At 39.1% G+C, this 14,368-nt stretch overlaps 1 protein-coding gene across 2 annotated transcripts in view; it reads left to right on the top strand.

Annotated features, from left to right (window-relative positions):
• Ipp (inositol polyphosphate 1-phosphatase) overlaps nt 1-14,368 on the top strand; it is a 34,237-nt gene that overhangs the window by 6,468 nt on the left and 13,401 nt on the right. For both annotated transcript variants that reach the window (XM_067103605.1, XM_067103606.1), the window contains exons 2-5: nt 9,941-10,184; nt 11,662-11,784; nt 12,484-12,625; nt 13,071-13,242. In XM_067103605.1, the coding sequence (XP_066959706.1) occupies nt 9,981-10,184; nt 11,662-11,784; nt 12,484-12,625; nt 13,071-13,242 (641 nt within the window). In that variant the 5' untranslated portion in view covers nt 9,941-9,980. The remainder of the gene's footprint in view (nt 1-9,940; nt 10,185-11,661; nt 11,785-12,483; nt 12,626-13,070; nt 13,243-14,368) is intronic.

The raw sequence follows: 14,368 nt of genomic DNA, 5'->3' as shown, positions 1-14,368 counted from the left end.
CTATGCTCTCTCGAGCAGACTTTGATGAACCCGTAGGTTTTATATATACCTGTCGGTTTCGTCTCCGCCAAACTCCGCCTCATGTGACTTATTCTTGACTTGGAAGGTTGTAAGTACGCTATGCTCTTTCCGAGCAGGCTACGGATGAATCCCTAGGTTTTATTTACACCAGTCGGTTTTATCGCCGCCAAACGCCGCTTTTGGCTTACTATTAGTCGTTTGGCACCCGGCAGATTATGTTGTACGCTATGCTCTCCGAGCAGGCTACCTGATGAATCCGTGAGGTTTTCATATATACCCTGTCGGTTTTACTCTCCATCAAGCTCCGCCTCATGTGGCTTATTAATAGTCGCTCTTTCCAAGCGATAAATCGGTAGGTTTCACATACGCCGATTTCACTCCGCCAAACTCCGCCTCCGGCGGATTCCTCACTGGTAGGGTTTCATATAAACCTATCGGTTCTCCGCCTCTTGTGGCTTATTAATAGTTAATCTTTCAGTGTTTGGGCTCTGTCCGCGAGATTCTCGGTGGATCGGTAGGTTTCATATACGCCTATCGATTTCCTCCGCCAAACTCCGTTTCGGCGAGATTCTCGGTAAATTGGTAGGTTTCATATACACCTATCGGTTTTTCCTTCGCAAACTCCGTCTTATATAACTTATTAATAGTTGTTCCTCCGGTGTCTGGGGTCCTATTTTTTCCTCCTCCTGGCCGGCCGCAAGTCTCGTAACTCTTCGCCTCAAGTTAATTGTTTACGGAGAGTTTTCTGAAGACGTTATGCCTTCTGTCTCGCTTCTCGGACCTGTGAACATCGTCCCGAGCGATAAGTAGGTGCGGAATAATGAGGCAAACCTTTTCCGCTTAGCTCGGAATTAGGTGAGGCAAACTTTTCCTTTAGGGATTCGTTACCTTCTCATCCCTTTTCGACGGTTTCTGGTCTACCGTCCCTAAGGTAAAAAAAAAAAAAAAAAAAAAGACCCTTTAACCTAAGAAGACCACGCTCAGGGGCCCCCTGAAGGACGTCTCGGATCTCTAATCCGGTGCCATCTACGAGTTTGGCCTCGTCTTCTGAAAGGGACACGCCCAAAGCAAAGCAAGGCGGTTACCCACTTCTTCCTTTGTTGAAAACTTTTACGGGGTCTCCTTATAAGGAGCTCGATTTGAGGGTCATTGTCAACCTATTAAAATAACTATCTACCTCATGGTCCATGCCTTCCCTTTCCCAGGAGCTTAAATCCCAAGTGATTATTCTCAAGACTCATTGTCAATGGATCACCTGTTAAGTCCTGCTCCCGTTCCGAATTCTATCGTTCGGACATCTCCACCTCTTTTCCTCTCCAGTCTGGGGAATCTTGGTGCCTTCCCTTTATGCTTCCCAGCATGAAGGCACCCTCCTGTCGGGGTGTGGGCACACGGAGGTTGGTGGAAGGGCATTTCTTCCCTTCCGGTCTGGCATCCTCTTATCCGGTTTTACCAGACTGTCAGAACGAGCATGGCATCTGTCTGGCAGGATCCATAAGTGAGCCCCTCAGCTAGGGGCTGGACACACATCGTCTCCTGAGAACTCTAACGGAGTGGCAGGGAGAATCCCAAGTTCACGCCAGCTGTGGGGGTCTTACTGTGCTCTCTTTGAGAGCCCTGTTTCTACCCCTTGTGCTCAGAATGTAGCCCTCTTATCAACAGGCTTGTTTTGAAAATGTATCGCTGAGGCATTTCCAGGAGACAGATATCACAGATGCATTCACAGTGAATCTTCTAACCCCAGGCTACGCTTCTAATTTATTCAGCGTACAGCTCCCTAAGCTTCGGACTCAATTTTCGGAAGCTGAAACAGGGTAAGTCAGGTTTGCCTGTTCCGCCTTGAGCTGAAAAATCTTATGAACAGTTTCACCTGGAGAATTAATCTTTCCCAGGTGGGCGTTGTTACGGCCCGTCTGGGGCTACTATTGTTACCCAGAGCCTCCGTTCTCATGGGTGTCTACCCACGAGCAGAAACGGTCTGATCTTGCCGACCTGCCCCAAGTCCGGCAAGAAGTTCATGTAGTTCAAGAGCCCCCTGCTCAGGCGGTGGTGCAGGCTCTTCAGGTCTCTGCCCCTAGACAGCCGTCAGCTCTCACCCCAGCCTCCACCTCGATGTGTGCGGGTTCAGCCAACACATCAGCCCCTTTGTAACACCCCCGTGTCTCTGCCTCCCCCACGCCTAATGCCGAGTTTTCTTTTGCTTCATACGAAAACCTAAGGAAAGAATTTTCACTAGACATTTGGCCAGAGGCTCTGACCCTCGGGTTATCATAGGAGCAGGGATGCATCCTACTCTCTCCGAGAAATTGGGAAGGCATTCGCTTCACGGAGGCAATCAAGCCTCCTCCCTGTAGTATTTCTCATATGGGTGGGAGGCTGTACCATTTTTCGGGGCCACTGGAACTTCAGTTCCTGGGCCCAGAGTATAGTTATCAGGGCCCGGTGGGGCTGGACTGTTGTTCCCCATCAGGTTCAATCAGCCTCCGGCCAGAGTTCTGGGGGTCTTGTGAATGGCCTGTCAGGATTTTTCAGTCTGCCAAGGAAGTTCCCTTCCACAGGAAAATTTTTCCGGCGTGTCCGCTTGTTTTCCTTATTCATGCGACAAGTCTCGGTTGCTTACAGTCTTGTGTGTTCGGATCCTACTGCTACCGTGGGCCGTAACCACCTTATAGACCTTTCCGACGCTTTTCCTTTCACATCTTGGTTGCAGAAAGGTCCTATCCCTTCTTGGGATTCAGACTCGGGAGCAGGCGTGCCCCTTCAGGTTCATGCCCTCCTCAATGCGGCTCCAGAGTCTTTGCCAGTTTGAACAGTACCGTAGTTCAACAGCTCCGGTATTAGGAGGCTATGCTAGCTACATATCTAGTTGCCTGGGCTCATTTGGGCACCCAGCGTGGGAATTGCCTGAGGGCGCCGGTCATTATAATCGGTTTCTAGAGTCTTTGGGCTTCTAAGTAACCAGGAAGGAATCCCACCTGATTCAGGAGGGTAGCCTTCGTAGTTATGAATCCAGTGGAAGTGGAAAGAGATAGCAAGGACATCCTATCATTTCATCATCTCAAGCATACCTCTCCCTGTGCCCAAGAAAAGGTTCTGGGTTTCTCCAGTTTGCTTCAGTGACGGTTCTCCTTCTGAAGTCAAAGCTGGAGTTTATGACTGGGTATGGTGGAGTCGGGGACGTGTCTCCTGATTCCTCCTGCTTGAATAGTGGCCTCCGGCCTTGCACAACTGTCAAGTGCTTACGAAGTCAGTTCCTCTCCAGCTTTCCCCTCCGGCCTCAGTATTCCACACCGTCACCTCTCTGGGCGGGTGAGGTGGATTTTTTTTTGGCCCAATGAAGTACATGGTACTTAGTCGGTCACGTTCCGGCAGTTCCATATCAACGCTTTGGAGGGCGGTGACAGTCTTCCTGTCCTTGGGAAACTTCTTCCCCCCAAGAGGTTTCCTTTTAGGCTGGTTCTGAACAAAACAGCAATACTGTGCTGCGTAAACAAGTGGTTTTGGACTCAATTGCTTACGTTCAGTTATGGTTCATTCTTCTCCATAACCAACAGACGCAGGTGCTTCTGTCTACCACCCTTCTCGTAGGGGTCCAAAAGGTCACTGCTTTTCCCTATCCAGGGCCTCCCCCTGGTGTCGGAATAGTCCCAGACGGAGCGTCATTCAGGTAGCCTTGTGACCTTTTCCTGGGCCTGGAAGTAGGTCTGTTTGCAACCCAATTCAGCCACAACTATCAAGCTGTCCCGTCTGGTATAAACTCAGCCCGCGTCAGCCCCTCAAACTCTGATGTCCTGGCTTTGTGGTCTTTGTGAATCTTACAGTTTAGGAGGAAACTGATATTGGTCCTGTTATTACTGTTTTCCTGAAATCAGTTAAGGGGATCCTACTCTACTGCAGTATGGTTCTGCAGTTAAGTAACTAGCACTCTTCACATAGTTTTCGAAGCTACAGTACTGATGCGTCGCATTGGCCTCGAGGAAAGTGTTTTGTTGGAACCAGACTCACAGGCCCTTAACTTTCATCCCTAAGGTCTGTGTTCGTCTAAGAACAGTACTCCGTCCACATTCGGTTTCCTGGTCTTTGAGTAATGTATCGGGTTAGCTTGGTAACCAACAATCATCTTGTTCTTACCTTTCCTTGTTAAGGAAGTCCCAAAATTTTAATCAGCTTAGCTTCTAGTGTTAGTTTTCCTGTACTGTCTGCCCTGTCTGGCGGAACCAATCAGTTTAGTTTGGTTTCCCAGTTTGTTCTCATCAGGGTAAGTGTTGTGAATTCCTCACCCTAACTTTCTATCCTCAATTGAAGGTCCTCATTTTCGGTGGTCACCTTGGAAAGTACTCCCCTTTTACAAGGTCTGTTTCTGTGTCCAGTTTTCTCCTTTCAGGCTTTTTAGACAGGCCCTCCCAATTTTGTCAGGTCCTCTCCTTTAAAAAGGGGGCACTGTCATGGGGTCTGCTATTAGGCAGGAAGTATTTTCTTAATACAAGCCTATTCAGGTGCTATTCTAAGCTCATGATCTTAGACGGTGACCACTTACATTATTTTCATTACATGAACTTAGAGGACCTTACTAATGTTCAGGGGTAGAATTCTTCTAGTTTTCAACGTTTCTATTTAAGTCTTTAATAGCATAAGAATGATGTTTATTTCTCTGTTACTATTTCACCAAGTGACACATTGGGACCCCGATCCAGAAAAGGATTTTGACAAAGGAAAAATCTATTTCTGGAGAGGGCCCGTGTCACCCGGTGACCACCCACCTGTTTTTCATTCTCTCCCTTTGATAAACTTCATTCTAGTGAGGTGGGTGCTAACATGGAATGCGGCTAGTGTTGCCTTGTATTCAGTCCATGAGTAGTGCATGGGCTTGTATCGCACCTCTCTCTCGTTGGGACTTTTGACATTGGGAATCTCTATAGGATAAGGTTCCGTGTTTTTGTAGTTCACCCTTTTCCATACACGACTCCATCTAGTGAGCTTTCGCTCTGGGGTAGTAACTCCAGCATTTCATTTAGCTTTCTGGTATCTAGTGCAAACGGAATTACCTAGAAATAAGTGCTGAATGGACTATTTCACCGGGTGACACGGGCCCCTCTCCAGAAATAGATTTTCCTTTGTCAAAATCCTTTTTTTAGTCAATAAAAACTTCAAAATTTCACATAGTTAAGTTCCTGATATTTTAAGACTACTGTACCTATATACACTTTCTGCTACCCAAAATTCAATTCTGCAATGACTTCTTTATGTTCTGGTTGTACAGATACTATTTGTAATTATTTCTAGTCAATAAAAATGAAGCAAAAATTATAATTCTATAAGATCACTGGCTAATTCCTTAGGCAACAGAATGTGGCCTTCTTTCTAAAGCTTTAAATCAATAATAACTCAAGTGAATTAGTGGAGATGTGATCTTTACATACATAAGGGTTCCTAAGAAGGCAGAACATTTACAGTATATAGTTTTCCATGATTGCCTTTAAGGAAACATTTTGGAAAACAGCTCAAGTTTAGGCATGGGATATTCTCATCACAAGTCACTTCTTTCAGTAATGAGTCATGCATGTCATATCCAGTGACACAAAAGAAAGGAGTGATGCCACTATCGTTTGCTCAAATCTACAAAACTATACTCCCAACCCCATTACCCCAACCTTCCTAGGATAGTAGACCCTAATGCTAAAGAGAACCACAGCCTTTAACCTCCCAAGTTTAAGGTATGGTAAAGTGTGTATGGAAGGTTAAAAGGGAAGGGAATCCAGGGAACAAAGGCCCCTCCGTCAAGTCAGGTAGGATGCTGTGCCCAAGGTGTACCCTGCAAGTACTAATGGCATAACTTTCAAGCAAAGTTTAGAGGGCGTGGATTTCCAGGGGAATCATCCCCCACCTTGTTTAGCAAGATGCAGTTACTTAAATTGGGTTATATTCCTGTAGTAATTACATACTACCACATTAGCGAGTGCAACTGCGAAAACAATGGGAAGAAGATATCGGCGTCAGGTCAACCCACATGACCCAGTTAGCATTAGTATTTTGTTTTCAGAGACAAGTCAAGAACAGTCGAGTACTCTATATATGAAAACATAGGTTCATATGTTAGGAAAAATACAAATTTCTTTTTAATTTGGTATATTTCTGTACTACAGTAAACCCCCCGTATTCGCGTTCTCATGGTTCGTGGACTCACGCATTCAGCGGGTTTCTCTGTGGAACATATCTAGCCATTTTTTCGCGGAAAAATTCGCCATTCATGTATTTTTCACTGAGAAATATTCACTAATTACTGTATTTTCATATAATTTTCATGAATAAATGCACTTTTGTGACAAAACTATTAAAATACTCGGGTATAAGCATTTTTACAGGGTTTTTCTTGGTTTTAAGCTATCAAAATGGGCAGTTCTAAGTGTTTTTCGAGGGTTTTAAGCATTGCATGGATTTGACCTGTTCGGGGGTGTGTGGGACGATCCCCTGCGAATACGGGGGTTCACTGTATATGATATTGAGATACCTGAGTGCTTGATTAGAAATGCTTTTGAGGTGAAGACAGTGAAAACAAAGTATTATTTGCCTAAAATTCAAAGAAAGTAACTACAGATAGTCATGAGTATATGACAAATTATGGTCCTATGGTTCCTGTTAGTGTTCTTAAGCTGCAGATAAGCCCAAACTTTAATTTAGCTGACCGTGTCCCATTGGAAACTAATTGTGTTTCTACAGCACAGAGACACACACTCTCATATAGGTGTAATGCCATCACTTAGTGCACTGTAGGCATTACTAAAGGGTGTTTACAGTGTCCCTTTGGCCCCAGCTCTTTATTCTTTTACTCTCCTCACATAAATCTTGCTAGTCAACCTCTCTAACTGATACTCTTAGTACAACTGTTTGGGTTTTCTCCCAGTTCCACCTTTAGATCCTTGTTGTATCTCATTTCATTTATTTTCTGGATATCTTTTATTGTGCTGTCCAACCACTCCAACTCACTCTTTTCACTATCTTAATCCGTAAATGGCCAAAAGTGCTTTAGTGCTTGGCTTGACAGCCTAAATTTCATGAAATCATATCAAACAAACTCTCTCACACACACACATACACAAAGACAATTTTATGCCCATTTTGGGTACAGTACCAAGAATAACAATGTGCAATATATGTACAAAGTGTACCATGGCAGATAGTAGGTCAGTATTGGACGAGTCACAAAATTGCAATATAAATTAGAGTGTGGTACCTCATGGAAAACCATATAAAAGCAGGTGCCCACAATAGCAAAACCTCAAAAAAGACAATTTCAATGAAAAATGTGCACTGGTTATCTTTGTAAATGACAAAGTTGACTGGTAATGGAGGAGTTCTAGTTAATAGACTCATGACATAGTCATGCCATGCAGAACAACACCAAAATTTTGTGTTTAAATTCCATTTCCTTTGATAGTGACAAGGGCAAACCAAGTGAACATATAACATACCAAGTTGATAAACTGTTTTGCAGCTGTGGATTATTTCAGCACAACTTCAAAGGCTAGTCAGCATTGGTTAGACCAGTGCAAAATAGCAGTTATGCAACATTCCTACTTACACTTACACCAGAGTGGTACATTAAACAACTGGATAGGTTGCATGAATTCTCACGAAGTAAGCATTAAGCAACCATAATGACATACGTTATGGAACTGCATTTAGCCTTTTACTGCATTAAGCTAGTCACAAAAGCAGTCTATAGGCGGGATGAGCAATAATACAACCGGTTGAACGCAAAGGCACTAAATGAGAAATGGTTGAATGTTAGAGCAGCTTGATGGGTAATACTGCTGTATGGGTGCTCCATCTGAAAAACAGCTAGTATTTCTCTCATCTGTGAGTGGTAACGCATAGCCTAAGTGCAAAAAAGTGATCATAATTTCTCTTTTATTTTAACTTTTCAGTTTGCATTTATTTTCCTCTAGTATATTTTTAGGAAATCTAGGGTGAAAAATTAGAATTTCAATATTTTTCTAATTAGTGGAGATGGTATATTTATGCAACCATGAAAAGCCCCTTTACACATTGTTTCATTTGTAATAGCTTTATCTGATTTGTCTTAACTTTCACATAAGGATATTGAGAGGTTTCACTGTATGATGAAATTTTTATGGCTTCCAGTTGTCTCTCAAGTGCTCAGAGGTGCCAGAGGTGCTCAGTCAGTATTATATGAGTTTTCATATATCCTGAGCTCCTAATACTGTACAAGAAATACACTGTGAAATTCTGATATTTACAGTTAGTGAGTGTTAAAATTACATACATTTCCAATACAGTAAATTGTTTTAGTGATTTTCCTAACAAATAGCAATACATGCCAGTATAATTGTATATGTACCTTAAAAGTGTCAGGTACCTTCCATCAGATATTTAGCAGCATTGTTAAGGTATGTAAAAATTATTCAGTATTCTTTATTATACAGGTACTGTATTTGATTTAGCCTAGCCTAATCTGCAATGTTTACCTGATATACAAATATTTACCCAATCAAGTGAAGTGATCTTTAACAAATATTTACCCAATCAATTGAAGTGATCTTTAAAACTAATCTGTTGTTCTTATTTTGAACAGTTGTATATAAAATATTTTTTAGGAGTACTTGAAAGTGAGCTTTCAGAAAAAAACCTAAGTGGTTTTAGGAGGTTCTGACATTTGGTTTGTGAATGAAAATATCAGAAAACTTTCAAATACTTTCTGAATTTATTAGACTATATCTTACTAATTTCGCATCACAAAATAATTTTTAGAAATTAGAGTTTGTGGGCATTATTTTTGATACTGCAGTTTTCAATAAAACAACTTCATCTTAAATGGGTTGAGAAAGCTTATCATAACTAAAACAGAATGTTAAAATTACCAAAAGCTATGCAAGACATGAAATGAAGAAAATAGTTTTCTACTCATATGGCAGATCCACATTTTAATAGATGTTCATTTGCAATATATACTGTATATCAATAATAAACTTCATTTTGAAAATAAAAGGGCTTTTGTTTAAACACCTTTAAAATTCAAATTGAACTTAAAGGAAAACTATTACCTTAATTGTTTGGTGAAAGGACCAGTCTCAGACCACTTTGGTGTTTTGCAAATCTTGTATTATCCCTGTAAATTAAGTCCAGGTTGAGTCTTTCATTCCTGCTTTTTTAGAAAAATTGTGATGCAGAGGAAACAGAAATTGTAATTATTGTCCCCTTACTATCCCAAGAGTGTATTCTTTATTTTTTTATCAAAATTCTTATTTACATTCGCTTCTGCATTATTACCCTAGATGACTTTATCATCAATACTACAGACTGCATTGCTATTAAACTATTTTACTGTCACTTACATATTGTAAGTTTTCCTCAAAAGCCTTCTGCATATTTTGAAGTGCCTTATGTGTGATGAAGCTGTTTTATTTTGAGATTTTATCTGATCTGAAGTTCTCTCAATTCCCACTTGATGAAGTTTCAATGAAAACCATTAAATATTGTCACTGCATGGTACAATGATAAGGTATGTTGGTTATTTAAAAAATGGGACTTACTGTACTGTACTTGATTTGAACCTACTGATTATTGGCTGTCATACTATACACAGAAAATAAGTACTGTACTGTGCACTTTTTCTATGATGCTTTTTGTTACTACATTATAGTTTCAGGTTGGCTTTGCGGATAGCCTTACAGTATAGGCTATAAAATAGCTCTACTTCCTTGGCCTTTTTGTTTTTTTCATACCACTGTATACTGTAAGGTTCTGGATACAATAACATTTTTTGATAGGATTTATCATGTAATCAAACACAGCTTTGTCATCCAAGCATATGCAGTGAATTTAAATTTGAATAATAATACTTGTTTGAGAAATGATTGCTTACTGTGAATTTATTACTAAAAACCCCAATTTTTCCCAGATTTACCACTACTGTACAATATATTGATGAAACAGTCAAGATGTCAGAATTGCTTCAAATCTTGCTGAGTTTCTCTGAGCGTGCGGGGGAGATAGCTCGGTCAATTCGCAGAGAACCAAAACTTTTCTCTTTACTGGTAGAGGAAAAAGGAGAAACGGAGAAAAATCAGCGATTTACTCATGATTTTAAAACCCTAGCAGATGTTTTAATACAAGAGGCTTTAAGGCATCACATTAAAACTATGGTGAGTCCAATTTACTGTCCCTATAATGGGTTCAGGAGGTAACTTTTTTTTTGTCACATTTGTACTGATTTCATATTGTACTTAATGTTCAGCTGCACTGTTGTTGTGCAAAGTTTTCATCTAAGTAATTTTAACTATTCCCATCCATAATTAACAGTTATACAGATGATTAATCAAATTTTGCTGTTGACCTTAATTGCAGTAATTATTTTTTAGTCTAATGTTTCCCATCTACTATGACAGGCATAGCTAAGCTGACTGTCTTAAAATGGATAGAATATTGTATTTAAAAAAATAGTATAACCACTTAATATTAAAAACATCAAAACTGATTAAAAATACAGTAAATCCAAACAAAATTGTGTTTATATGAAGTACAAATTAATGTCTTACTTGAGCATATTACTTTGATATTTAGATGATAATTAAGACAAGAGAAACACACAAAAGTTCCTCTTCAATTAGGGGCATAACCCATTTTTTTTTTTTTATATCACCTATACTGTCATTAGTTAACAAGTTTTAATATGCCAGCTTAATACAATTTTCTAAGACTTGGAAATGCCTTTGTCAATTTTTTGCTCGGGTGTTATCTCCATTTTTATTTTGTTTTATCTGTAGGTGAGTGGATGAGGCTGTCTTTGTAGGGGTCTTTGGAGTTCCCATGTACAGTAATGGCTTTCCTACTTGATGTGTGTTTTGTGTTTACCCTCTTGTTCTTTGCTTTTCATCTATAATATTGGTCAAAGTTTAATATGCGCAGTATTTTATGCAAACTTTATTGATCATCTGCTTGTGGTTATACAATACAATATCTTGACAATGATCTTGACCGAGACATTTTTCTTGCTGGAGTGCAGTGTTTATGGGTACAGTTTGATTAAAAAGTGTTCGTCAGACTGCATTTATACTACAGTTGTATATCATTCTTGCTTCTATGAACTCTTTGGGTTTTACTGACACAGTGTATATTTGTATATGGTTCACTAAGGTTTTTGGGTAAGCTGGCACAAGCTAGGAGTTGAACATGGACCAGTTATTCCCCGTCAAAGTTGTATCCCCTTTGGCGCTATTAGAGCATACAGTATCTTTGAGGGGTTACTCTTTTTGGTTCAAAGAAAATGGTTTGAATGAATACATCAAGATATTTAAGAAATTTTCTTGCTTTAAAATTAGAAAGAACTTATTTACATCAAGATCTGACTTGTGTCTATTTTGACCACAAGAAGTGTCAACATGATAGCAAGCCATTAAACTAAGTGGGAAAAAGAGGGGATAAAAGGTCAACACTTAATTTAAATGGTAACTCAACATTCCTTAGAACACTAGATTTTATTGTTTGTAAATTCTCCAACTTAGCTGGTCATTTGCAGTAACAATGTGGTTTTTATCAACAAAAAATATTTATTTTCATGAGATTTTAATATTTTATAGCACTTACAAGATACACTGAAAATGCACTGTGTTTGTTTTGCAGATACCATCACTGGAGGATTATGTCCAAGGGGAAGAAAGTGCAGAATTCACAAACACACTTGGTGAAAAAATCACAGTTAAGATCTGTGAAACTGAGAAGGAAACAGCCAATCTGCTTGCAAAGGTGAGGCTACCAAATTCCATTTGCATTACATTTTATAATAAACTGAAGAGTTCTGCTGCAAAATGTTCACATTCCAAGATACTGTAAGGAGCATGCTTCTTCAAAAGTTTCTGTAATCCACAAACTTCCTCATAATTTCAAGGTTTTATTGTGCAACAAGTACTGGGAGTATCAATTGTAATGAAAATTTTGAATAAATGCTATTCATCTGGAGAGTTATCTGATTGTTTTCCAGTAAAGACTATTCCTGATGTCTGGCCCACTGTACTATGACTGTTTGCACTTTCAACTTCTGAAATTTCTTTGAAATTCAAGTAAAAAATGGAAAAACCAACTTTGCAAATAAAATAAGCTTAAGCAGGATTCTCAAGCTAACATTACAATATTATTATTGTTATTATTATTATTAAGTTTTCTATGGGATTTGCTCTTGAATAACAAGTGAAAACTAAAATAGATAAGTAAAAGACTGAAATCACTGTAGCAGGGCCTGAAGGGACACTGCAGAGCTTTAGTACATCTTCAAAAATACAGTACTATCTAGTTATTTGAAATCATGTTTGGATTTTATTAATTATGCCTTTCATGTACAAAGTGCTGTTAATACTAGTGCAGTAATGAAGTTTGTTTTCATGGTTTGGAAAATATAATTTGTTTTCTTTCACATGATAATTAAGAGTATGTTTCTAATTCACTAAGGTCCTTGATGGGAATGCAGAGGCTGCAGAGCTCTTAGCAGCTGTTGTTCATTCAGATATAACGCTTCAACTTGAAACAGAGCTTGCACCAAAAATACCTGAATTGCCAATAAATAATCTAGGCATTTGGATAGATCCCATAGGTAAGTTCTTTTACTTTGGTTTCAAAAGATATTATTGTGCAATATTACTACATTTTTAAAATTGATTCATGAATTTAAACAGGTGTAGTAATTTTATTTTTGTTGACAAAAGGAATGTTCATCTGCAATACTATTAATCTATGGTTTTGCATAATTGCAAAACATTATATTACAGTACACCACAGTTTGTGATTTGATAAACTATCTTATAGCAAACAATTTAAATCTCACATCCCATCTATTTCTGTGGCAGTTTTTGCATAGATTTGATTTCAGTAAGAAAATAATCCATGTGAGAACATTTTTTTTCTGAAAGCTTATACTGTTTTTTGCATAATGTGTGAAGGCTCACAATATGTATAAGAGCAAGTACCTTCTCTCATAGATCTGCATATTGAAAATTTTATTGCAACCGCAGGCCTACCTAATTCACACTGGTTTTCAGATTCAACTGGGGAATACGTCAATGGCAAATCTGGCGTCTGCCAGGGAAAAGTATACAAGAGTGGCCTACCATGTGTGACAGTCCTCATAGGTATTTATGATCGTGTCAGTGGCTTGCCAGTTGGTGGAGTTGTTAACCAGCCCTTTGGTGTATTTGATGAGGAAAGCCAAAGGTAATAGTAAGCCTAAAAATTTTATGTTCTTCAGTGCTAAACATGTATTTATATAAATTATCATAGATTAAAAGGTGAACATAAACTATTGTGGTTTTGGAGGTGGGAAATAGTTATAAATAACTTGTTGGATACAACAGTCTACGGTATTTACATTTAGTTGATAATGGGTGGAAAAAGTGGACCATAATTAAAAAGTAAATATATTATATCAAAGGAACATCTGCAGTTGTTAGTGATGCTACTGTAGCATTTGACTTTACGAAGGGGAATGACAAATTTTGTTTAGCAGTCTGTTGACTGATATGTTGTTTGTAATTACCAGTTTTGCTTACACCAAAAAGACTGTTTAACTTAAACTGGTAAAAAAATAAAATTTAGGTTGAAAACTGTATTTTGAAGGGTGAATCTTAAAATTTTCATTTTAATGGGATCTATTCTATGACATTGTTGCTGGAAGAAACTCAGGATAGATTGCAAAAATGATTCTGTTACCAACAATAGATTCCCTCAGGTCAGGTAAGACCCCTACATCTTGCCTTCTAATTCAGCAGAAAGTGTCTGCACCTAGTTGGAAGGGAGAAAAGGTTGGTGGAACTCAACATAAAATGATTACCTTAATGTATAAAACAAAATATGTTTTAAAAATATTTGTTTGTATAAAAGGCAAACTCTTGCCGAATGCTGAATATCTAAGTAGGCTGAAAAGTGATGGGAATACTAGCAACTTTTTGACAGGGATGATGTCATCAAGTAAGAAGACGTACTGAAATTAGTCATACTGTCAACTCACTCAAGGATGAAGAAATGCTCAAGCAGGCTTAAGGCTGGAGTTGAGGTCCAAATACCCACTGAGAGGTGCATGGGGTAGACTTCCATAACAGATGAGACAAGTGAAAGTTGACGAAAGTGTGAAGTAATAAAATGACTCAACTTCCCTTCTGGCAACAAGTACAGGGCTGAGAAAAAATATACCAAGATATTTGTAGGAAACATCTTTGAGTTAGCAGAAGGATAATCAAGGGTGATTGATTGCAAGGGCAATTGTCTGCATTTGAAAGAGCTGACGTATCCAGAGCATGAATTTTATGAAGAGGAGATTCCAAGGAAGGCCAAATTAAATATC

This window comes from Macrobrachium rosenbergii, chromosome 5, assembly GCF_040412425.1.
Source record: "Macrobrachium rosenbergii isolate ZJJX-2024 chromosome 5, ASM4041242v1, whole genome shotgun sequence".
Lineage (NCBI taxonomy): Eukaryota > Metazoa > Arthropoda > Malacostraca > Decapoda > Palaemonidae > Macrobrachium > Macrobrachium rosenbergii.
This window is presented reverse-complemented; position numbering and strand designations above follow the sequence as displayed.